Source organism: Catharus ustulatus, chromosome 3 (genome assembly GCF_009819885.2).
Source record: "Catharus ustulatus isolate bCatUst1 chromosome 3, bCatUst1.pri.v2, whole genome shotgun sequence".
NCBI classification, from domain to species: domain Eukaryota; kingdom Metazoa; phylum Chordata; class Aves; order Passeriformes; family Turdidae; genus Catharus; species Catharus ustulatus.
The window spans coordinates 5,159,044-5,183,968 of NC_046223.1; the positions used below are offsets into that span (position 1 = coordinate 5,159,044).

At 41.3% G+C, this 24,925-nt stretch overlaps 1 protein-coding gene across 1 annotated transcript in view; it reads right to left on the reverse strand.

The window, feature by feature from the left end:
* Positions 1-16,887: 16,887 nt before the first annotated feature.
* LOC116994716 (ADP-ribose glycohydrolase MACROD2-like) overlaps positions 16,888-24,925 on the reverse strand; it is a 266,839-nt gene continuing 258,801 nt past the window's right edge. Inside the window, exons 12-13 of the mRNA XM_033056620.1 lie at positions 21,878-21,946; positions 16,888-20,038 (exon numbers count right to left, since the gene is read on the reverse strand). Of these exons, the coding sequence (XP_032912511.1) occupies positions 21,885-21,946 (62 nt within the window). The 3' untranslated portion in view covers positions 16,888-20,038; positions 21,878-21,884. The remainder of the gene's footprint in view (positions 20,039-21,877; positions 21,947-24,925) is intronic.

The window sequence follows — 24,925 nt, forward strand, 5'->3', positions numbered from 1 at the left end:
GAGGGCCCAAATTCATGAATCCCAACAGCCTTTTTTGTCCTTGTGCTGCTTTGTGTCATTACAACATCACTGCCAATATACTCTTTTAAATCCCAAAGCTGTATGTCTTGAAAAAAACTGTCATAACTTTGTCTGGGAGGAGGCACAAGTGTCAGAGTCATCTGAGAAAAGTCTCTTAATCCCTTCTTTCTCCAGAGATAAATCCACAGCAATTGAACTGCATTGCCACCTGCACTTCTCCCCCTGTTTTGATGCTGGGTTTAAAGAAGTACTGTCATTAATAACACAATTAGAACAGATATTTGCTGCCAGATCCTCAGCTCTCCTGACATCAGTTTGCCAGTGTGGACACTGAAGGGCATCTCTAGAATCAGCTTTAACTGTTCTAGGATGTGCTACAGACACTGTCAACTCAGTAGAGATGTCTCTATGAAGAGGAGCCACAGAAGAGGAGTATTTGATGAGAATTTTGGAGTAAAAATACTCTCTCATATTTTCACTGAAAAAAAAAATAAATAATCTTAAAACAGTATCAAATGTAATCGTCATACATGTTAGAGAGGGAAGTTAGGAAAGAGAGAGCATCACAAAGATTCTCCACAGGTAACCAAACAGTGGACTGGCTGTATCTTTTGAAGAAGAAGAATGTTTAAAATAAAAACCATTTCTGTATTTTGTGCAATATAGAGCAAGTGTTTGCACTGTAATTGGGCTAAAGGAAAAAAAGGAAATTTAAGTAGATTTGCAGGTGGGTACAGCAGACATTTTTGGGGGCAAGAGCTGCTATTCAAGGTCAGTGATAAATAACTCTTGTCTAGAAGATAACAGAGAAAACATGCAGGACTGGAGAAAAAAATCAGTTTTGGACAGAAGGTGACACATCAAGACCATATGGGGAATATGAAATGATGGTAAGAACAAAGACTATGTTTGTCCATAATCTCTGGGCAAAAAAAACGATTGGAGAAAAAATATCAAAGCCAAGATGTCTCTTTGTACTGTAAAAGCCTCCATTTTAGACCCTCTGCCATCCACAGGATGTTCTTTGTTTTGGCAGAAGAGAACCAGGACCCATCATGGAAAAAAAATTTCCTACTTGATTAATCTGTCCTGAGAGTCAGTTGTTCATCTACTGAATATGTGAGAGCCCGAAGGGGCTGGGAGGTTTGCAGGATGAGAGGAAGATTTATCACTTAAAGGTGAGCATTGCCCTGAAGATGGTGTAAGGACATGAGACATCAGCACAAGCAAAGAAAAGGGTTGAAATAGATGAGAAAACAAAGGTTTTAGAAGGATTGGGAAGATCAAGAAGAGAAGAAAAAGTGAAAGATGCAATTGTGGAGGAGATGATGAAGAATAAATGGCTGTCAGAGAATAGGAAGCTCCAGTGAGTGGATCAGATGCTCATGACAGAAAAGTAAAAACGCCCAAAACAAGTGATGAGGGGGGGAGGCTATTCACTGCGGGATTGAGATGCTTTGAACAAAGGATACAGTTAGAAAAGTGTTGAAAAGGGCTAGAAAGGAGGTAGAGATGAAGTCAAAGGACAAAAAAATAAAATGGCACACATTATGGTGCTGGTGGAGGCCAAAAGTAGATGTGTTTCATGTGGAGGGAATTGCCACCAAAGCAAGAAGTGGCAAATGTTAATGTACCGATGTACAACTTAGATGGGGGAAAGGGCAATGCCACAGGTCTTGGATTTACACTCTTCTGGTCCTCTGTTTTCCCAAGCAGCCATGACAGGTTATCCAGAAGGCTTGACATTGCTTCAATCTTTATGGCCATTGCAAAGAAAAAATGCTGGAGTTTTCAAGAAGCTGTCCTACCATGATCCTGCAATGAGACATTTTATAAAGCGTTGATTTTCTGTCTGCTAATTTTATCCAGGATTAATTAAAAACAACCAGAGAGCGCAAGAGACTCAGAGAGAAGATGAGAGGGAGGAAAAATAAAATTATTTTTCTTCACATTCTAGGGACCCAAGCACAATTTGGCAACTAACTGAGGCTCACGAGAGATTTTTAATTTTTTTCTTCCTGAATTATATGTACTGAGTTTATAATTATAGAGATTCAGATCCTTGGCATTGTCATTTCCAGCAAGTCTCATTACATATCTTGCAGCAAGTACATGTTGTTAATACTAATTCCATAATGACAGTGGAGCAGTGAAGTCAAATTTAATAGTTCCTTAGTTAATCATTAAAATTAGCCTATCTCTGTGGATACTGGATCTTCTAACAATTCCATGCAATGCCATTTTGGGTAATAAATGAGATGGCAAAAGGGGCTTTTTAATGTGTTATCACCCCATGGAGGCCAATAAGGCTACCTCAGTCCTGGCTCAGAAATGTTGGAATGAGGCATGCAAGCTAATTCCTTTCTGTGATAGTTCAGTGGGCAAAATCTATTTTGACATATCCACGAGATACTGAAAGGTCAAAGATGGTGAAGCAAATACAAGATAGCCAGAGCACATGACATGTGTCTCAGTTTAGAGACAAATTTAGGAGCAAAATGGTCTGGAAGGAGTGTTTTCTCTAAAGAGAGGGCTTCAGTAATCCTCTTTTTCTGCCAATGAAAAAAATTAATACCGGTGGGTAAAAGTGAAAAAAGCCCAACTGTTTATTAACAGAACAAGGTGCCTGCACAGCACAGGAAAAAAATACTGAATAAATGCTAGATATTGAACTTTCAGAACCTTACCCCTCACCCACAGCAGAAAAAAAAAATAAAAATGCCTGGGGAAGAAAACACAGTGGCTGCTGCATGGTGGGGAAGGCAAAATGATGAACTTCTGTTTGTTTCATGGAAGGGAAAAAGGTTCATGCAGTGACTCAGGCCAAACATTGAAGAAACTGGATGGGCAATATGAAATTTTTGCTCTTCTTTACGAGTAGATGACTGGTGGGAGATTTTTAAAAATAATCACCATCATCTCTTCTCAAATGTTGATTCTTAAAAGCTGCAGACAAGTTTTCTTAAACAACGGGCTCAAAATCTTTGCTGCTTTCCAGAAGAAAATCACTGTGCTAAATGACTGCTCATTTCATAAATACTCCACCCTTTAGTTTGGTTGCTTCTTTATAAGTTCCTGAATGTAATGCCATTGCCTTGATAAGCAATAGGAAGAGACAGAGAAAATCCAGAGGGTTCTTAACGTGGGAACAGATGGGATGGAGTTGAGCTTAAAGCATACAATGAACTGGAACCCAGCAGTATGTTGTGGGAACTGCTGCAGAGCTGAGCAGAGGAAGGTAGTGTCAAGAACGACCCAGACAAACTGGCAGCTGCCAAGTATGAGAGGGTCCTGGGAAATGAAGAATAGAGAGGTTGCATATCCCATGACTCCAAAAATCCAGGGATGTCCTACAGCATGTCTAGCTCCAGATATCTGATATTAGGATTGCTCTGTCTTCAGCATCAACAGTGCCAAGGTTTCTCCTCCAGACTTTGGGTGCTGATGCTGAAAATCTCTTGACTAAATTGCATATCCTCAGACACCTTGACTCCATAACAAAATCTGGAAGAAAATGTCAGTCACTGTTTGGTGTATATTGGATCATACACTCGTCTCTGAATGATCTGTATCAATTGAGGCCATCCAAATGGTCTGTGTTGTTGAATCTGATGTCCTCTGCACAGAAGATAGTAGGAGAGATAAAATTCAATTAATATAATTGATCCAAACTGGAACTCCACATAATTTTTTAATGCTTTGACAACAATTTCTGTAGGAGCAGATCAATCAGTTTCTAGTCTGAGGATGAATATCTTTGTAATGAGATCTATGCTGATGCCTTTGGGGTTGAGAGAAAACCCCCCTATGCAAAGCTCTCATTGGGTAAGGCTCCACAAGGCTTTGACCTCAAACAATAATTAAGGGTGTTTTCCTTTGTGGCAAATTGCTATATCTTGTTCAAAATCAGGTGATTAAGGGAAGAAATAGAAATTATGCGGGAATCTCTCTGTAAAGACTACAAAATACAGACAATATTTTAAATATGGACTTCTTACTCTTTCATATTTTTATTTGAAGATTTGCTTTTTCAACATTAAATTATTTTTTCAGGGTGTCTTGTTTCAGCACACCAATAGCTATACATTTTCTTAAATAAAAATCTAGGAGAGCTTTCTAGGAACATAAAAGTTTTCTCAGGGACTTTATCCAGAAGAGATGAAGTGCAGATAAGTCTGTCAGTTGCTTTAAATGCTCTGAATTAGTTCTGTCTTGCAGGACAGCTCCCAGCACATCTCAAGCTTGGTGATAATTTCTGTTCTGTGTGGCCAGTGCACCCAAAATCTTTCTTCCAAGACAAGGAAGTGTATTCTTTTTTATTGTTTTCCCTGTAGGTTTCTTGAGTGCATGTTACTTGGCTCTTGCTCTTCGTTAGCATCACAGGCCTCTGGAGCCTTCAGTCCACACTTCTCCAGTGCCTTGCCCCCTACTAGATTCCCCCAAGGGCTCTGTGGAGAGGAGTGTTTTTGGGAGGTGACATTTAATCATTTGGCCTCATCCCTTCCTAGGTCTGCTTCAGGCTCACACACCAAGTCTGAGGACAAGCTTTGGCTGAAAACAAAGCTGAAAATTTAAAGGAAGCTGAGAAAGCATCCAGTTCACACCAGAGGGAAACACAGCAATTAGTTTTGTTCAAAGAGGCATCCAATCAGCTGTACACACATGGTATAAGTGTTTGTGAGGTTCATAGCCTGACAAGCAGAACAACTCTGCTCTTGTCCAAGTTAGCAGGAAAAAGATTGCCGTAGTCTGGGGGCTGTTCTCTTCCCATTCTCTTTTCTTTGATTGTTTTTATTCTTCCTCTCCTTCACTGTCATTTTTTAAAATGCCTAACAGCCTTTCTGTAAGAGAGTGCAAAAAGCATGACTGGATTTAAAACATTTCCACTATCTGCTTCTGATTGCTTTATTTTTATATTTCATAACTCACTGGAAACTTATCCCCTCCATCCCCCAAAAAATACACTCTTCAGTTCCCAGCTTTTAATAAATGGGAGATAACATACCATACTCACTCCAAACAAAACATTTACTACTTCTCCATATACTTAATTAGTTTTTCTCTTTATTGTCCAGGATTCCCAAACAATTGCTGCAAGCTTCTTACTGCAACTGAGAAATTTTTTTTTTTTTAATTCACCAAGTTGAATCATAACATGCGGCTCATCTTTCTAGACTTCAGGTCTTGTGTATTGCTGGTGCACTATAACATGCACTTGTAATTAATAAGATTGAGGAGTCTTGGGAAATTAGCTAGAGAAATTGCAGATGCAACATTTCTGGAAATGTTAACTGGAGGGTGCTTTGAGCATGTTGGCTCAGGGAGCTTCCACCTCTAGTGGAAGGTGTGGCAGGGGTCTTGGAAATGGACAATCTTTAAGATTCCTTCCAACCCAAACCATTCTCTGTCTCTCTGGTTCCAAATGGTAAATTATTTCTTGCCAGAAATGCCAGATAGAAAATGCTGGGGTTTTCTGTGCTATTACCTACCCACATTTTCAGAACAAGGAGTTAATACCTTCACCATGAAATTAGGGCAGGTGGCCTGAAATGGTAAACGCAGAGAGTATTTCACCTTTTATTTTCTTTCCTGTCTGATGATTGCTGTGCTGACAGCTTGAAAGGAAGCACTTTTTCTCCAGCAGCATGGGTACCAAATGTCTCCTGAGAGGTGATAGCTGCTGTTTCTCTTTCAGACCACAGCTTGATGATATGGGGACTGTGACCATGCATTGCCTCTTTCACCCCCATGCTGGGTAAAAGACGTCTTCTCATCAAATGCTGTGTGACCTCCCCTAGCCTATGCGCAAGGCACACTGTGACCTACCTTCCCATTTAAACTTGAGCTAGAAGGGAAAGGGTACGTGTGTGCCAGTTCTTAATGCCCAGTAGATATTTTTTAAATAATGGAGTTTTGGGGAGGAAGGGGGAAATCAAGGAGATGGGAAACCCTGGGTTTATTTATCCTATTTTTTACTAATTCCAGGGCAGACGTTTGTCTGTCTAGAGAAATATGATGAGTGTGTGTTTTAAGCTCTCCAGGAAATAAGCCCCAATGGATTGAAATACAAACTCACCTGATTAAGAGCTGATTTAAAAATTTTCTTAAAAGCAGATTAAAAATTAAACAAATCCCTTTTTGAGAGCTGATCCACTGCTTACAGATTCCCTTCCAGTATTTAAAAATGCTTTTAAGTCCCAGTCAAGCATCCACAGAGACCAGCAGTCGTACTTTGGTTTTGTCACCACATTTCTGGCTGATACTGCATTGAGTGCATTGTATAGTCCCCAGATTAAGAATACACTGCACATCCCCCAAAATAAGAAGAGTGAGAAGGATGGGAAGAGAGATGTGGTGTTAAAAGACTAGGAGGATGGGTTTGAAATCTTTTTGGTCTCTGGGTGTTTGAACAGGGTGTGAAGTTATCGGTAGCAACCAGGAAACATTGGCTATGTTTGATGCTTCACTTACAGCTCAATATCTAAAATGGAGAGATTGATTGGTTTTGGAGCACGTTGTAATCAATATGGCATATTTGATGAATATTGCAGCCCTAATTAGACATGTTTAGCCATGTTGTTAGTTGTTTAGTGTTTCAAATGAGGAAAATGATCATGTCAATGCTCTAATTTCATAAGATGAGGATTATTGTCTTATTTTCTGGTACTTGTTTTGCTTTATGCATATGCATCTTTATTTCTGTGTTTGTCTATGCTCTTTGCTTTAGTGAATATGTGTTTTTGCAAGCTCATGTTGAGCAGAATTTGTCTCTGAGCCAAACTTGATAGAAGAAGTGTGCAGCAAAACTCTTATATTTGTTGGTTTTGGTTTTTTCTTTTCTCTTGCAGGGTTTTAAAAGGAGAACAGAATATTTGCACAGAGCATCATACTCCAGTTGCAGGGAGCAGTGCTGTTAGCTTGCTTTCAGTACTGTCTTTGCAGGAGTCTGCGCAGCCTCCAGCACTCACACTGCTGCCATCCACAGCTGCACAGACAATATCTCAAAGCCCAAACTAACCATTTCTTAGGACTTTGTACGTGCTACAGTATTTGAGTGCCACTATAAAGTGCCCTACAGCAATGGGATTGATGAGCACGTCTCATGCCTTGAGTGGTGCTGTCACTCCTGAGGCTGTTAGATGAGCAGGAGGTGTCTTGTGGCCTCTCCGATTAGCTGACCCTGCAGCACACATCAAAGGTGCCGCAAGATCTGTGCCCACTAAAGATGTTCACTCTCCCTGCAGGGAGGTGTGCTAATGAAATAGCATGCAGAACTGAAGTACACCCTGTCATCATGGGTGCTATCAGGCTTAGGGGCAAAGTTAGATGCCCCAAATCAGAATTTTCGCAAATTTCAGTTGCTAAACCCCAAACAATATGATCCAAAATCAGAGCACACGATATCTCCGACCCTTCCAATTGGACACCAACAATGCTGGGTCCTTCCTAAGGATTATGCACATTTAGAGATGCCTGTGTCAGAGAAAGGGGTAGGACCTGCCTCTCTACTGTAGAGTCCACAGAGAGGAGAGTGAGTTCCAGCTCAGAGGATTAACCAAGGCCATGTGCCATACCACCTTATCAGATCATCATTTACCCTGTGGGAGTATGATGCCTGTCTTGCAGAGCTGAAACTGGAGAGGGTGCAGATGCCTGAAGGGAGCTTTGCTTGCGCTGCATGATGAAGGTGGCTCAAGCCTCATCCTGGATGCACTCACACATCTATGTGGATGAAGAATGGACCCAGGGAGATGTACAAAGATAAATGAGCCCTTAATCCTTGGCCTTGTCCATTCTTCTAGTCTTTAAAAACATTGCACAGGAGGTTAATCTGCCTCAAATGCCTCCAGCAGCAACCTGGCCATGCTGAGATACCGTCTTGTAGCATACCTTGTCTCAAGTTTTTTTCCTGTCAGAAAGTTATTTGTTTGGTGCCTGGCAATTAGTCACCAATGAAAAATATAAAAAAATTAAAACATATACAGACCTCTGTCTGATTTGTCATGGCAAACAGCTCTAAAAGAAGAAGGGGTGTTTTTCAAAGAACAAGAATTTATTTGACCCACTTTCTTTAGTGGGAAAAAAAAAAAAAGGTAAGGTGCCCATAGAGTTACTAATTTTCTTTTCATCTATTTGATAGCATTTGTGAATTTTCTATTTCCTTATCCTTGTGATTTGAGGGTTATTTTGGGAGAATAAGCCTATGAGTCTAGGAGCTGCATCCCAACATAGAGCTGGGCACCAGGATACATATCCCCAGCTTTCTCAAGCATTGTGGTCCCTGGGCCAGAGGACCAGGGGACCTTGGGACTGTCATTCACTCTGTAAGCAAGAGACTGAGTTCCCCATACACCCCCAGTCTGGCACAGGCACCAACTGGCTCCCACCTACAAAGACTTTCCAGGCACTGGAATCCCCTGTTTTGAAGGCTTGCCCAGCGTGAAAAGAGGGAAGGCTGGGTCTGAGCCCAGTGCCCAGGTTGAAACACAGGCTACATCCACAGTGCCACTCGGTCCTGCTGGGGTTTAATTCCTGTACAATTTAGCAGTGTTTAGTCACAGCTAAACAAAGACAAAGCATTGCCGAGCGCTAATGAGGCATCATTTAAAAAGTTTTATTGTGTGAATTAGTTTCACACATAAACACTGGCACAGTGCACTGAAGTGCAGGCCTTGTAAGCTCAGTAAACGCCTTCATATTCTCTGGCTTTCTCCAGTTTGAAAATGTTTCCTTTCCCTTCCAGAAACACCAAAACACACAAATGTGTTTTATTACCCCGAGGCAAGAGCATAAATCATCCAGCACAGAAAAAGCACATCCAGCATGAGGCAGGAAGGATGCAGCATAGGAGACTGTGGAGCACACAGCTCCTGGGGGTAGTGGTGTGAAGTGCTATCATACCCATAGCATTGCTGGAATTTCTGAGGCATGTTTCCTGTTCTCATTGCAAATAGCTAAAGTTCTCCCTAGATCCCCATTCATTATATATGAGTGTATGTTCTCTGCAGCATGGCCATATTTATTGTTAAAATTTGTTTGTGCCATTAACCTTCACTTGTTTTCTTCTTCATGGCCTGTTTCTCTGCTGGTGTTGTGTGGGCAGTTTTTCTTCTTCCTGGACCTGATGACACAGGGAAAGGTCCAATTTTGATAGATATTGGACTAAAAAATTCTTAGAAATAGCTGTGTAACATATTTTTTCTCTCTGCAGATTTAATGCCCTGCCAGGGGGAGAAACAGACTCCAAATGCACCATGGCTTCTCCTGTATAATGCCAATTTGATGATTTGATTCCCGGGGTCTGTTTCCTGAATGCTGATAAAGACCCTCCAGCAGAGTTACTCTGACCCCTTCACATCTTTCTTGTGCTCTGTGCCAAAAAAATGTACTGTGGTAGGAGGATTCCCCATCCGTTCATGGAGCTAGAGAATTGGCTAAGGTGATTTATTTAAAAAAAGAAGAAAATAGAATGGAGCAAAATAAAATAAATAAAATAGTGATGCAGAAGGTGTGCCTGGACAACGGGGTGAGTGTTGAACTGAAGATGTGCAGGTTCACAGGTCAAGAATGACCCCCTGCGTGGTCATCACTGCTAAGAGAGGTAGGAAATGAGCAACTGATGTACGATGAGGAATAAGTTTTTTGATAAATCACTAATTTAAATTAGTAAATTAAATCAGGTTCTGTAGAAGAATAGTTTGTAAGGATAGTGTTGAAGGCAATTTTCCTCAATGAATTACAGCTGTACTGGTTGCTGAGGAGTGGAGACAGCCTTGCCTGCCCAGTGAGGATGTGGGTTATAAAAGAGGGGTCAGCTAGCAGAGAGTAAATTGGAGTACCAGAGTCTGCTGGCTGTGCTGAGAAAGGCACATGCAGTTGTGCAAGAGACAGGATTGGATTTAGCCAGTCATGCAGATGGAAGAAGAAAACTTGCAGAGAAGAGAGAAGGAGTCAGTGCTGTGTGGAGCTGCCTGAGAGAAGTTTACTTAGAGAAGGTATGAAAAGTTTTTAATAAAGGACTGGTGATGATGCCAGTTGTGTCTGTCTTGACATAATTACTACAAGGTTCGCTTCCTAAAGAACCCCCATTCTCCATGTGTTCTTCTGTCCTCTGAATTGAAGTCCTGCCCCCTTGGTAGCAAAATCTGATTCAAAGGATGATTTTTATAGATACCTGTCTTGGTGGCTGCAGCCCATGTCCTGGAGGGGAAGCTGAGGATGTTTAATTGCAGGTGGAAGCTGGTGTTAATTGAGGGGATGTGTCTGGGCTGGAGGCAGTGTCTTTATTGTGAGACTAAGAAACCATGTAGGAGAAGGAGGCAGGAGCAGGAGGGACAGTCAGGAGTGCTGTGAGAATGGGTATCTGTCCTTGGGAGGAAAATGCCTTCCTGTCACTCTGCCAGCCATGGCTCCCCTGCCTATTACAGGGTAGGTTAAGTAAGCAGCAGAAGGACTCTGACAGAGATCAGAATCCAGGGTTTTTTTTTCAATATGCCTTTCTTTTAAAATCTCCCTTTATGCTCAGCCACTCAAAGAAAGCCACAATTATTTCTGTATTTCTTTTCCCTTTCCTACTCTGGAAATGCTCTTGGCTTTGCAAGTCTCAGGAACTGAGAGGAGACAGAGATGGGAGAGGTGGCCACAACAGACCCAAGGTGTATTCTGGACTGTGTGTCATCATGCTCAGCATATAAAATGGGCTGAAAAAGGGGAGAGTTTGGAGATCTGATGTTGGTCTTTTAAGTTTTATTATATGTAATGAATCCTTTCTTTCTGAGGATTGCTGACCACCTGCCTGCCCATGGGAAATGGTGAATGAGTTCCTTATTTCACTTTGCTTTTGTGCATGATTTTTGCTTTCCTTATAGAAGTGTTCTTATCTCAATCCACAATTTTCTGACTTTTACCCTGCCAATTTTCTCCCCATCCTGCTGGTGGGGGAGTGAGCAAGTGGCCTGCTGACTGGAATTAAGCCTCTTGTAAAAGTGCCTGCTCACTACCGAGCGCGGTTTAGTCAAGAGAACTGCATGGTGTGACCTTCCCCTGTAGGGAATACGTTAAAGCCAGGACATGAGTGCTTCCCCTTAGTTTATGCTCTGCTCCTTGTGTTGATGAGGGGCAGTAACAGTGACCAGAGGAGAATCTATGGTGCCCTAGGGGAAAAGGATGCTAAATACCAATTCTACTTGTTAACTATTTATACTTTTTAAAAATTTATTAATTTATTCCTGTTGCCTTTTTTTTTTCTGACCCTCCCCGCCCCCCCCCCCCCCCCTTAAGTTTTATGGATTTTTCAAACCCTCCATTACAGATGGGCTGTAAAAGCAGAACAAAGCCAATCAAATAATACAATTGGGTATTTTTGTTGGTACTGAAACAAGTGGTTTATTTAAGGTTGGTTTTAGTTTCAGCTCACTGGATGCAGTGAGTGTTGGGTTGTGTCAACAAGATAGGCTGTTCTTTTCATATTGGCTTGAACAAGAGGCTGACTACCAGAGGCTACATGCTCACAATGAGGACCAGAGGATTGTGGCAGCCCAGGATTTGCCAATGTCTTTGGGACCTCATCTCTTCCAAGCACGTCCCTAGGCATAGGGGTTTTAAGAGAGGTGTGTGCTATATAGCAGTGCTGGACCAAAGCAGGCATTCACTACCTACAACCCCTTCCTACCTCCCCATGAGAGCTTCTCCTTTCCTATGGCACTGTTATTCTTTTGGCCATTTTTGGGAAAAACCAAGCCTGAAAGCATAACCCATCTTTAATTCTTCTTCTCCTCGGGGTTCAGCAATGCAAGTCAGAGTTTTAGCAGTAGTTTCAATCATGCTGTCTCCCTTGCTTGACATGCAAGGTCGGTCATAGCAGGGAAGGTCTGGCAGGTTGTCTCCACCAGCAGAAAAAATGGCTTATGAACTGGGTAATTCTGCTGAACCAAAGGAGGGAATGCTTTATCTCAGTCCTGTTTTCTCTATCCACAGCAAGGCTAGAACAGCAGGGGGCATTTTCATTGGTCACAGCTCCACATCTTTTTTCTTTTTAGCTAAATAAGGTGTTGATGTTGTTTTTGTTTTCTTGCTAGTGTTTGGGTTTTTTTTTTTCCCCTTTCCTCTTTGAGGTCACACTGCTGGGCCAGCCATGTGTTCTCCACAGCTGGAAGCAACGTCTCTGTCTGCCACTGTCTACCACTGCCTTCCATTCCCAAGCACATGGGTATATCCCCATCTCCCTCCCCCTCCAATTCATCAACGTCTTGCTGAAATGTTGGCCTGCACTTTGGACAAAGGCTGTTCTTTCAGAACCTTTGGCTGTGAGATAGGATTAGTGGCTGGCTAGCTCAAGTTCCAGAGCTGCTGTGGTGCTCCCTGGGCTAAAAATTTTTAGTTTATCCCACATCCAACTGTATATTAATATAGTCAAACAGAAAAAAACAAAACCAGAACATGATCCAGGGGCTCCTTTGTGTCAGGAAAAGAAACAAGTGTGCAGATCTGTCAGAATGTTTTCTTTGTATCACAAGTTTTGTCAACCTTCCACTGACAAAGGGTAAAAGCAAGGGGACTACAGCCTTTATAATTTTTTTCTAAAGTTAAGTTATACTTTTTTTCTCTTTTACAGTTTTACTAGGCTTGACTGGAAACAGCAACAAAACAACACTCAGAAGTGCTTTTTGTTAATGTGGTTTTTAAAACTTCCATTTCTGTTTTTAGCTCATGGTAGAAATCAACTTCACCACAGAGTCCTGTTTGTTCTTTGACTCCTGCTTTTATGTCATAATATTGTTCTGGTATAAAGTTCCTTAATAGCATCTAGTGTACATTATTGCATATTCTATGTTATGCATGGGAATTATATATGTATCTATCCTGGAAGTTGTCTTTGGGACATCACAGATCCTACATAAGACACTATATATATAATTTTGTTCAATTTTTGAAGTGGAGATACTGCCAAAAAATTTACAATGACAATATGTGCAATAGATACATACAAGATAAAAAAAATACAGTATTTAGATAAGTTTTAGTATAGACTGTATCATGCATCAAATAAACATATGTATTGTGTTTACAGTTAATACTGGTGTAGTGTAAAATCTATTACAGTTCATTATGATAAGAAGATCAGATTTATTATGTTTCATTATGTAATGCATTGTATCCTGCTAATGGCATTTACTAGACAAACAATGTAGTATGATATAATTCCTATATGGTATGACAAAAATAAAATATATGACGTAAAGGAGTAGTAAAGAATAGAATAGGGATTATATACTACAGTAATTTCACGAATACAAGCCGCACCATTTTGACTAAAATTTTGCTCCCACACCGGAAATGCGGCTTATACTCAGGAGCGGCTAATATGTGAATAATTTTCTGACATTTATAACCTCAGAAGTACCAGCCAGGGTGCCAAGCCGAGCACCTGCCAGTAAAAGCTGGCATTTCGCGATTGTTACAAATTGTTACTCGCTTGCGCCACGGGTGAAGCCTGGCTCCCTGCAGGCAGCACGGGGGGCGGGGAGAGAGGCGGGAGAGCTCTCTCCTTCCCTCCTCTGCCTCAGCCTGGGGAGGAGGCGGGGGGCTCTGTCCCCTCCCGCCTCTGCTGTTGCGGGAGCGGGGGCTCCGTCCCTGCCTGCCACCATGGGGCAGCGCCGGGCCAGGGCGAGCGAGCCCAGAGGCGACGGCTGGCCTCGAGCAGCCCTGCCGAGTGGCGGCGCTGGGCTGGGCCACCTGGCCCCATCAGCAGCCCCGAGCGGGCCAAGCCTGCACAGCCCGAGCCGAGCCAGTAAACCCGGCCCTGCTGCGGTTCTGTTACTAATTGGCAACTTTGTTGCACGCGGGTCCTTGCTGCGAACAACAGACCGGCTTATACTCAGGTGTGGCTTATTCATGGACAAAGAACGAAATGTTTGCCAACACCCAGAGATGCGGCTTATAGTCTGTGCGGCTTGTATTTGTGAAATTACTGTACATAATATAGAGTGTTCTGGTATGTGCAGTTATATCTCAAGGTACATTTATCTTATACACTAGCCCAATAGTGGTATTTTATATGTGTAGCTACATATACATTGAATATTAAATATTATAAGTTTATATGTGGTCTAAACTACAATATTTGTAGTAGACTGCTGGTATATATTATCTCCGCGTTAGATGCTCTGGTGTCTGTTTTGTGAAGGGCACACTGGGCAGAGAAGAGATTTTTAATGTCAGTATGTTGATTTGTGTGTTTCTGGATTTGTGAGTCTCTGCTGCTTGTTTCAACTGTCTTGTGATTTGATCTCTCCTTCTCTGCTTCTGCTTTTATTTCAAAACAATTTCCTGACTTGCTGTTGCAATATAGGTTAAAAATATATTAAAGTCTTATAATTTAGGCTTACATTTCCCATCCAGAAGGACACTTCTACCAAGTAGGTGCTGCTTGGAAACTGGTGTGAAATAAGTAGGACTGGTAAGTACAGGGCAAAATCCAAAGAGGGTCCCTGGCCTCTGCAACAGCTGGTGGCAGCACTGCTACCCAGACTTGCACTGAAAAATATTTATCAAAACTTGTTTAATTTTTTCCTAGGGAAAACCAGGAAGATCTTGGTGAGTATTTTTAGTAGCTGAGGTGTGTCTAGTGGCAAATGCCAACCACGTTTTCCAGCATCAACCAAGTGCATGGACTTGCTATTCTACCAAGGATTTGATGATGCTCAACAGGGTTAAACTGGAGGAAAATCTCACCTGTTTAACTCAAACTGATGTAGCCCCTCCAGTCCATGAGCCCTGAGCTGCCACCAGAAGGAGCAGCCTCCCCAAGTACCTCCTACACTGGCTGTGTTTTCATGAGGAATCTTTTTTGTTTTATCTTTATTTTCCCCCTTTTTCTGAAGGAATTCATTATGATAAATATTTTATCAGTGAATTCTGAAACAATTAATAGTGATTTGACATTTACTTTAAGGAGTTGCTGATAATTCTAGTGGAATGAGAAATTAGGGTATTTAAATGCCTCTGGACACTTCTACTTCAGTTAAAAAAAGCCAAAAAAAAAAAAAAAAAAGAAAAAAAGCCCTATCCCAAGACTAATTAAAATCCCAGAGCACCTTACAAATAAACCAAGGTCATAATGACCCCTTTGGAAGCTGCTCTGTGAGGGGGCTAGGGAGAGGAATCAAAGCCGATTTAAAGCATGCACATAACCCCCTGAGGAGATTCACATGGAAATCCTGAAAGGTAACCCAGTTTCTCTTGGAGACTCTCTGAGAAGCTGATTAGGGAAATTGGTAATAGGGCCTCTGTTTCTGTAGACATAGATGGACATCCAATGGAATCAGCTCCACAGAAGACTTTCCCAGGCACAAATCCACCACTTTAACACCTTCCCTTTCAGACCTTGTTTAGAAATCTGTCTAGAAGACTCTCCTAATCCACATCTTCTGGAAAAATATCCATCTGTGTGAGTGACGGCGATGGAAAAGAGACAGGGTCTTCATGATTTGCTTGCAAGGAGCCATGAAGCCGTCAAAGCAAAGTTTATATATTTTTTCTGTTGTTACTAAAAATAGCCCACCAATAATATTTGGGTAACTAAGTTATATTGCTTAATTGTAACTAGATAGCATTGCTTAATCTAGGCCTCATTTAAGCTAGCCAGGTAGATACAGTATTTCCCACAAATCCCCATAGAAACTGCAAGCTAAGCACTCAGTACCAAGCACCCTCTTATCTCTTACATTCTTTCTCCAAAATCCCACTTGCTTCTGCCAAGGCTTGGGCCTACTACAGCTAACAGATCTACGTCAATTGTCAAAAGCTGAGCTGTACTAGCAGTTGTGCTCTCCAGTTGTATTCCCACATGTGAGGATCTGTGCCACTTCAAACATATGCCCTTCTTCATTTTCCAATGGCATGGAGTTTTTCCTCTTGCTGTTGTGCTAGTCAAGAAGGGTGGGATGGACAGTTCTTTCTCCTAGCTAAGAAGGCAATTTATCTGCTTTCGCTTTAAACATACACACTGTTGCAGCAGAAATAGGCTACAGTGTGGGTAAACTAGGTGCTTCCACTGCTGTACAGCTCTGGAGATGAAGTGAGAACTGCTGAAGCCAGTGAGCAGTACAGCTATTGCTGGTATTTCTCTCTCAGGTTAGCTCAAACCATACACACAGCAAAAAGGCAGACATTCCCCACTGCCATTCATCTCCTGTACCTTGTCCTCTTCCATTCGGCAGTCCAAGGGGTGCACACGAGGAAAGGTGATATTCAGAGAAGAAAGCATTTGTTGGAGAGTGTTGAACCCACACAGCTAGCCCCCTCCCTTCAGTAACTGATGATTAAAGCCTTGGCTGAGAAGAGTAAGATTGGGCTGGTGCACACAGTTTCACCTATGTTGGTGTCATGGAAGAAAAAAATACCCCACTTTTGAGATCTTTGAAGTATTCTCTGCCTATCCATTTTTGAAATGAGTGATGGTGGAAAGGACAGACAACACCTAGCATACATAATTCTCTATTATACCTGTGGATTGCATATATATGGAGTATTCTTTGACAGATAACAGATGCTGGGATTTAGTGCACCAGGAGAGGTTTTGTAACAGCTCTTGTGCAACAATGGGAGCAGTCAAGATGCCTTTTCCCCTTTGAGCTGCACTGCAGTCAAGATGCCTTTTCCCCTTTGAGCTGCACTATCTTCTAAAACTCCCCCTTGCCAGGAGGTGTCTTTCTTACAAGAATCTGCCAAATGACAAATTTTAAGGAGGATCTGGCTGCATGCATTGCTGGTGGCACATCCAAACCAAAATGTCCTTCATGAGCAACCAAAATGACCTCTGCACCATCTGCATGGTGAGGAGAGCATAAACACACAAGGCATTGCTTTGTCTTCAGGACAAGCTTTATTAACTATTTGCTTTAACAAGGTAGTTATGAAGGCATTGGTTATTTCAGTTACAAGGAAAATAACAAGACTCAGGTTCAGCATGTAAATGACAAAGTAACAAAAAAGGCATATGTTAACCCACATAACTACTAGACCATCTATTAAAAGACATTTTGCAAGCAACATTCTACGTTTCTTTGCATTGAAGTAAAAACATTTTTTTTTGGTCAAGAAAATTACCTTTTTCAATTTTTACACATTTTTAAAACTTATATCACAAATGTCAGGGTAAGGCAAATCCTGGATGAACAATATGATAAAAATCCCTCTTCCCCAAGAAAATAGATCCACATACTCTGTTAAATTTTGTAATTTTAAAAGCAAAGCTGGCATGCACTGCATATAGAGAAAACTCTTTTTTTTTTAATATAGTTTCATTCAAGTCCTAAAGCAGAACAGTGTTAATTCAAAGAGAGGCTTTCTCAGTGCTTTATAGAAAGAGTGACAATTAGCTGCAGTGACCCATTTATTACAGACTATGTCTAAGTATCACCTTTGGATGTCATCATGGGAGCAGTCACCAGCCTGAGGAATATTGTGCCTAAAGATAGGGGTGAGCACTTTCAGACACAGGAGAAACAACAATCAAGCACAGCCTCCTGTTGAGTGCTAACATCAGCACCCAAAGGCTGCTATTTCCTTTACACCACCTACTCTGAATACATTTTGAATTCAAATCAAAATCTGTGACAGAAATACCAGTGTGGTGATTCTCCATCTAACACTTGTTCTTCTACAAAACCAGCTCCTTACCTTTCTATATCTCCAGAAGAACATCAGAGACTGACTGCATTGACTATTATGAACACAGCTGAGAACGCATGCTCACTTTATGAGTAGTGAAAAATGCCAACAACTCAAATCAAAACCCACCCAAAGGAAGACAGATATAAACAAATCTGCAAACAGCACAGTAAGGACTTAATCTACTCATAGGTTTCATTGCTTTACATTTTCTGGACTTCATGCTTTGCTGACACATCATTGGGCAAATGGTTGTTTCAAAGACTTACTATGGTCTACCAAGGTTAAATAAAAAGCAAAATGAAATTATTGTCAGGGGCTAGAGAATGTCTACTACGATGAATCTTTGCAGCTTATTTTTTTCTTTAACTGCCAGTCAGTCTACACAAGACATTTAAGGACTCTTTATCTCCTCCTGAATGACCACACCTCAGCATCCAGCTTCCTATGGGGTGTCCCTTTGGCTCCCTTGCTAAAACCAAAGTTGGTGAAAAAAGAGGGACATCTAGATCATGGCTAACGTTAAAGTTGTCAAAACAGGTACAGAACTACATTCAGGGGACTGGATAGTCTGTTGAAGTTATCACAGTTATATTATCCTCCTGATGCATTTATCCACTGTTGACCTACTTATTATGACAGCCTGTTTCAATCATAACACAGTATGGAAAATACACAGAAACATAAAGGACCATGCAGAAAAGTCTACATCCCAAAAGACATGTTCTGTCAAGCATGACCCCAAGGTTGGGAAAGGAAGGCATCAGAGGCACCTCAAAGGGAACAAGGAGTCCCTTCAAGAGTATTTGGAGAGAACAAGAGCCAGAGGAACTGTAGTTACCAAATACAGGTAATCTTAGCAAAATTTTCAAACCAATTAATAGACTAACATTAGCTCACTTACTCCTACAATTGATCCAGTCTGGAGTTGTCCATCCACTCCAGGAGATGAAGAGGCTCCTTGAGAGCCTCTCTGGCTCTAGTCACACCCAGATGAATACACCATCTGTGTGAGGCAGCACCCTCTGATCCCACCTCAAGCAAACATGTCTTTGGGGAGAATGTAGTCCTATGGGCTGCACTCTCTGTGTGTAATCTCGTGCTTTTCCTGTTTTCCTTTCTAGTCCTTGTTTCTCCTTGACACCCTTTTGAATTAACAACCACTGACTGTCATAGCCCATGGTAGGTACACTTGCGTCACCCTTGACTTGCTGACACTCCAGGATTTATCATGGAAACTGCCCCAGCTGGGATGAACCCAGATCACAGGGGGATAGAGATATATCTTACCTTTTTCTTTACTCTTTTTTTTTTTTTTTCCCTGGTCAGATATTAAATACCTTAAATACCTGTTCTGTGATTCAGGAATATTTTGGGTGAAAAAAAGATAATAGAACCAATTATTTTTCTTAAAATTATCAAATTAGAATCACTTACTTTGCTTAAAATGACCAAATTATTCTTCGCAGCATTTTAAAATGCAGTTTGTAGCCCATCCCACTAGGGACACACGTCATGTGCTCTTCCATCCAGTGTATGTTCTGTCAGTTTTGGTTGCAGTACAGTCGGGAAATGTACATTAAAAACTTTTGTTCCTTTTCTACAAATTTCAGTGCAGCATTTGCTGGCAGAACAATTGACATATGGAGAGACACTCTTATCCAAATAACTGTTAATTGCTTTTTTAAAAAAAATAAAAATTCATGCATATGCAGTGGAAAATGTAATGAGGGCTCACAAAAGCTACTGTTAAAGCTTGGAGCTATATTTAAAGATACCTCTAATGCACAGTCTTTCCAGCATCAAGGAAATGTCTGTAGCCTACCTGTACCCAAAGATCATACTTACAGCACTGTTTTTGAGATGTGCAGAACTAACTGGAAAAAGCAGGATGGATTTGGGATGCTGATTGTTTGAGGCCACATGTGTTACTCATATGCAAAGACATGGCAGAGGATAGGCTGATCATGGAAAGAAGATAAAGATGCTAGAAAAGGGGTGGGCCTGGAAACAGGCTACTGATGGTATGATGCAGGAGGAAAAAAGACCCAGTATAAGAGAGGGACTCACAACAAGAAAGAGACAGAAGAAACTGTTGTAAATGCAGGGTTAATTGCAAAACATTGTTAGAGCTGGGAAGTTATGATTGTTTCCAACAGGCTTACAGAACAAAATGGTATGAAGAACAAAGAGAAATTAAAAGCAAAGACTCATTCCCCCAAAAGCTACCCCCCTCCCAACCCGCTGATCATCTCTGTGTGCTCTTTTCGGCCAAGAATGATGCTGTAGGATGTCAGCGCCTGCCCGTAGGGTTTCCTTGGGTCTCTCCTCTCCTGCGACCTTCCTTCGTCACAGCAGCACAGAGAAAAGTGGAAAGAAAAAAGTAAAATGTTCAAATATCTGCACAGAACCCAGCTCTCATGTTTCCAGCTACAGATGCCTATGGTTTCACTTCTTGTCCAATGTGTGTGTGTGACACAGCTTTCATAAAACAGCTACTACTGGGTGAGCAAATTACCTGTGTTCACCAGGGTGCCTTGGTTTTCCAGAGCACCATCAAGCAACAGCTTGATACCAGAGACCCCTAGCTCTGGCAGGTGCTTTGGTGACAAACAACACAATAAAGTACTAAAAATAGGAAGCAAATAGAGCTCCTGGGCTCCAAAATGACCCTTGTGAGATTCTCTGAGGTTTAACAGGCTGAGCAATCCTCCCTGGGGATTGCTCCTAGTAATTAAAACAGTAGAAACGGAGTTTGGACAGCTTTGACAGAGAGATGCAATGAATTTGATGTCTGCTTCTAATCCTGTGCATGCCATTGAACTGCTGAGCAAGACATGGTGTGCTCAGGATCTGGCCCCTTTGCATCAGAAAGATGCCTGCAAAGCCATATCATGCACTGGAACCGAAGAGATTTATTAACTGATTGCTAATTCATGAGCAAAAATTACTTCAGTCCTAAACATTCACAGATAATAATTTCTATGGGAAAATGCAGCATGAGAAACAGACTTCTTAAGCCCACATGAAAACTATATTATTCAAATACCTTTTTTGAACAGAGGAAGAGTATTAAGATATTGATGTATTTTTAAGTTAAGGATTTCACTATTTCCTCTTTTTTATTTGAGCAAGAAGCTAAGGGAGGGGAAGGAAGAGTCATGGGTGCTGCATTTTAATTAATATTTTGAGGGTGCATCATATTTTTACTTCAGTACTTTTTAAATGGGACACCATCAGGGCTACTTCTCACTCCAGCAGTATAGTAGCATATCATCTGTATGCTGATAAGGACCAAGAGACACGTTCAATAATAAAACCTTGTGTTTTAAATCTCTGTTTACAGCTGCTGCCATTGCATACCTTGCTCTTGTGCTACATGAAACCCCATTACAAGGGTAAACGTAGCATGTTGATGATGATATTGGTATTTCTCAAAAACCCTACACCAAAGGAAGTAGTGTGCACTGAAAACCACTTCTGAAGGAGAAATGGTTACTGCTTCTTTTTGTTAGGGATGACCCTTGGACTTCTGTCTTCCCACTAATTATTTATTTTAGTCTAGAAGAAATGCTATTTATACCTATGAAAAACACTTCCTCAACAGCCACCACTGCTCCAGCCACAGCACTATCATTTAGTGTGGAAAGCCAAAAAAAGAAAAGCTCCAAAAGGCAACAGAGCTCCAGAAGGCAGATCTCTGACTTTGTCTTGTTTTTCAGTGGTACTGCTAAAGAGACATTAGGTACTTGAGACCCAAGGGCAACAAACCCCTTACGATGTGAACCTTGTGTTACCAGAACACAGCTCATACAGAACTGAGTTTCATTCCAACCTGTATAAATTGCCTGTCATTTTCCAAAGCAATGGCAAAAATTGTTTGCTCACTTATTCTTCTGTTCCTTATCTCAGTGCTGTTTTGCCTTCTGATGATCTAAGACCATGCACTACCTAAACCCATTACATCTGCAGATTGCTGCTATAACATTTGCTTGACAAATCAAGTCTTTCTTTTTATGATGTCATACAGGCCATATTAGACAATTACTTCTCCTTTGTAGTCTGTCTTTCTATTTTTTTTTTTTTTTGTAAATTTAACTTTAATTTAGGTGCTTTCAAAGCAAGTTTTCATACAGAAACTGTATGAAAAATAGGGGAGAGAAAATAGTTGTGAAAGTCTTACCAGTTACTTAAGCTTTCTGCTCTGTTTCCATTGGATCGTTTATACTTTCAACTTGACTATTCATTTCAGCTGAAAAAGAAATGATATGGTCATTAAACTCTATTAATGATACTCATTAAGTTTATCATGTGGAGTAATAACTGCTTTTAAACCAAAAGGGACATTTATTGTATTAAGGAATCTCTTAAGTCATCAAATAGGTTTCTTAGGGGACCCATCTTAACCTGGAGGTCCCTGGACACTATGACAAGCAGTTCTGCAAGGAAGAAGGCTTTAGCATCACTAGAAATGCCAGGCTCTGGCTCTAGATTTTCTCTTTGGTCCACATCCATCCATCCACTCTGACTTTGGCACCTAACCAAGGAGTCCAGCTCAAGATCAAAAGGACCTTCATCTCTCCCTGTAGGCCACAGGCAGAGATACAGGTATTGCCAAAGAGTGATCCAGACTTTTGCTGGACTAAGTGGTCTTGATCCTCTGATTCAAACCCTGACCCTCAGATTCAAACACTGGCTTTGGACAAAGTCCCTGGTATGACTCAGGGTTGAACCACAGGATGAACAAAGATCTATTTCCATGGAAAAACAGAATCATTTAGGTTGGAAAAGACCTTTAAGATCACCGAGTCCAACCAAAAACCTGACACTGCCAAGTCCCACCAAACCATGTCCCTAAACTGCAGGAGTCAAGCTGTGACACTTTTGATGCCATCTCAGTTACAGAGATGCTGCTTCCAGAGGTTCTTTAACTGCAAATTGCTGGAACCTAGGGGAGGATTCAGAGGCGATGTCACTATATTCATACAATAATTGTTAGGGTAAGATCCATTTAAAAGCCAACCTTATTTTCATTTGGAAAAAAAAAAAAAGAATTAAAAAGCAAAGAAAATTAAAAATGCAATAGAAGGCTTAAACTCATTTCACCATGACATTTGTCAAAACTATCATCTAAACTATGGCGACTGTGATTGGTCATAGCAGTTTTAAGACTAGTATCTAGTGTTTGTTCTGTACTGAATTTGAATTAAATTATTTCTATTAAAACCATTTTTTTCCTTTCTTTACTCTGGTTTCATATTATGTTATCACCTGTAGATAATGAAGCATTTGACATAGGTGACAGGGAAAAGTCGCAAACATGAGTAGATTTGGAAAAAAGGATAAGATGGGAGAGAGGAAGGAAAAAACTCCAAAATCAGTAACTATGCTACTTCCACCCAGGCACTATGCTGTCTTTTCTGAATCACTTTCATATCAATGTACCTGTTCCAGTTTTGATGAATTATTTGTGAATTCTTCATCACCCATATGCAGAGAAGATACTGTAATGGGTTCCTGGATTTATGTGATGAATAATATGGAAAGTATCCTCTCCTGATTACAGAGCTCTGATGCACATCACATTTAGCAAGCTTGTGTTCTTTAACCTTATTTGCATAGAAAAGACAGGATGCTTAATAAAAAAATCACTGAAGGAAGGCTGCTGCACACTGACAGCAGCATCCTCTCCCAGCTTCATTATGCTGGACAGCTTCACTGGCAGCATTTGTTGAAAATACTGTCAGCCTTCACTCATATCCTACAGAAACCTCCTGCAAAATAAATCTCGACTTGAAACCTGTGGTTAGGCTCTGACAGCATCCCAGATGAACCTTTTCCTATGTATTTGTGAAGGAGCTTGTCTCTTTGCATGAGCTCTACTAGGGACAGGGAGGTCTGACTGAAGGACCACTGAGTGAACCCCAGTATATGCCACTGTGAGCACAGCTGGAAAACAGCCCAGCAGTGAAGCACACAGCACAAGGACACATGGAAGAACTGCCACCAGGTGTGGCAGGGATGTGACTCACAGTCCTCAGCTCCTCCCAGCACAAGGTGGTGACAGAAAGGCATCATTAGCCCTGGGTGTTCTACAATCACATCACAAGCTGAAATAGGGCTTCTCCCTGACAAGCAAGGTTTCTAGAGATTTTAAACTGCTAACTCACTTCAGTAGGCTTGTTGCACCTCCCCACAAGATGCTATATCAGCCAACAACTCCAAGAAGCACTTGGAGTGCAAAGAGGTGCATGTCTCCTAAATTGAGTTTTACCTGTGCCTACTTCTGCCCCTTCACAGATGGTTTTTATGCCAGAAATTGACACCTCTGTGTGATGGATGTGGACATTGTCTGTCTTAATTCTTTCAAATTTTGACCTGTTGAGGGCCAAAATTATCAGCTCTCAAATGATGACCAAGCAGGGATTTTTCCCCCAAAAGCAAGAAAGTTCCTTGCAAGAGGAGAAGAAATAACCCAGCAAATAATTCCCATCCACCACAGCACTGCAGTTATTGCTGACCTGGGGGATGTGCTATGGTAGTGCAACATTATTCCTCATTCCTGCAAGACAGCTACGTGCTTAAAGGTTAGCTAGCCAGGAGTGACAGCACAGATTTAAGTGGAGAAGACAAGAAAATGGGACTCTGGAGAGCCAAGTCATCTGCAAGACAGTGAGTGCGTTTCTTTAGCCTAGGATATTATGCCATAGACCTGGCAGCAGATTACACCAAAATACTCACGCTTTCATTTAAATCAGGATACAGCTTCCCACAGGCTTGAAACAAAAAAGATGACTGAGCAACCCCATTGTGAAAAGCTTGATCTGACTAATAGAATCTGGAAACTAAAAACTGACTTAATAATCTCTACACCTTTGGTGGTAGAAAGAAAAAAAGAAAGAGTGAAAGAGAGGGAGAGAGAGAAAAAGAGAGGAAGGAATGGAAGGAAGAATGGAAGGAAGAATGGAAGGAAGAATGGAAGGAAGAATGGAAGGAAGAATGGAAGGAAGAATGGAAGGAAGAATGGAAGGAAGAATGGAAGGAAGAATGGAAGGAAGAATGGAAGGAAGAATGGAAGGAAGAATGGAAGGAAGAATGGAAGGAAGAATGGAAGGAAGAATGGAAGGAAGAATGGAAGGAAGAATGGAAGGAAGAATGGAAGGAAGAATGGAAGGAAGAATGGAAGGAAGAATGGAAGGAAGAATGGAAGGAAGAATGGAAGGAAGAATGG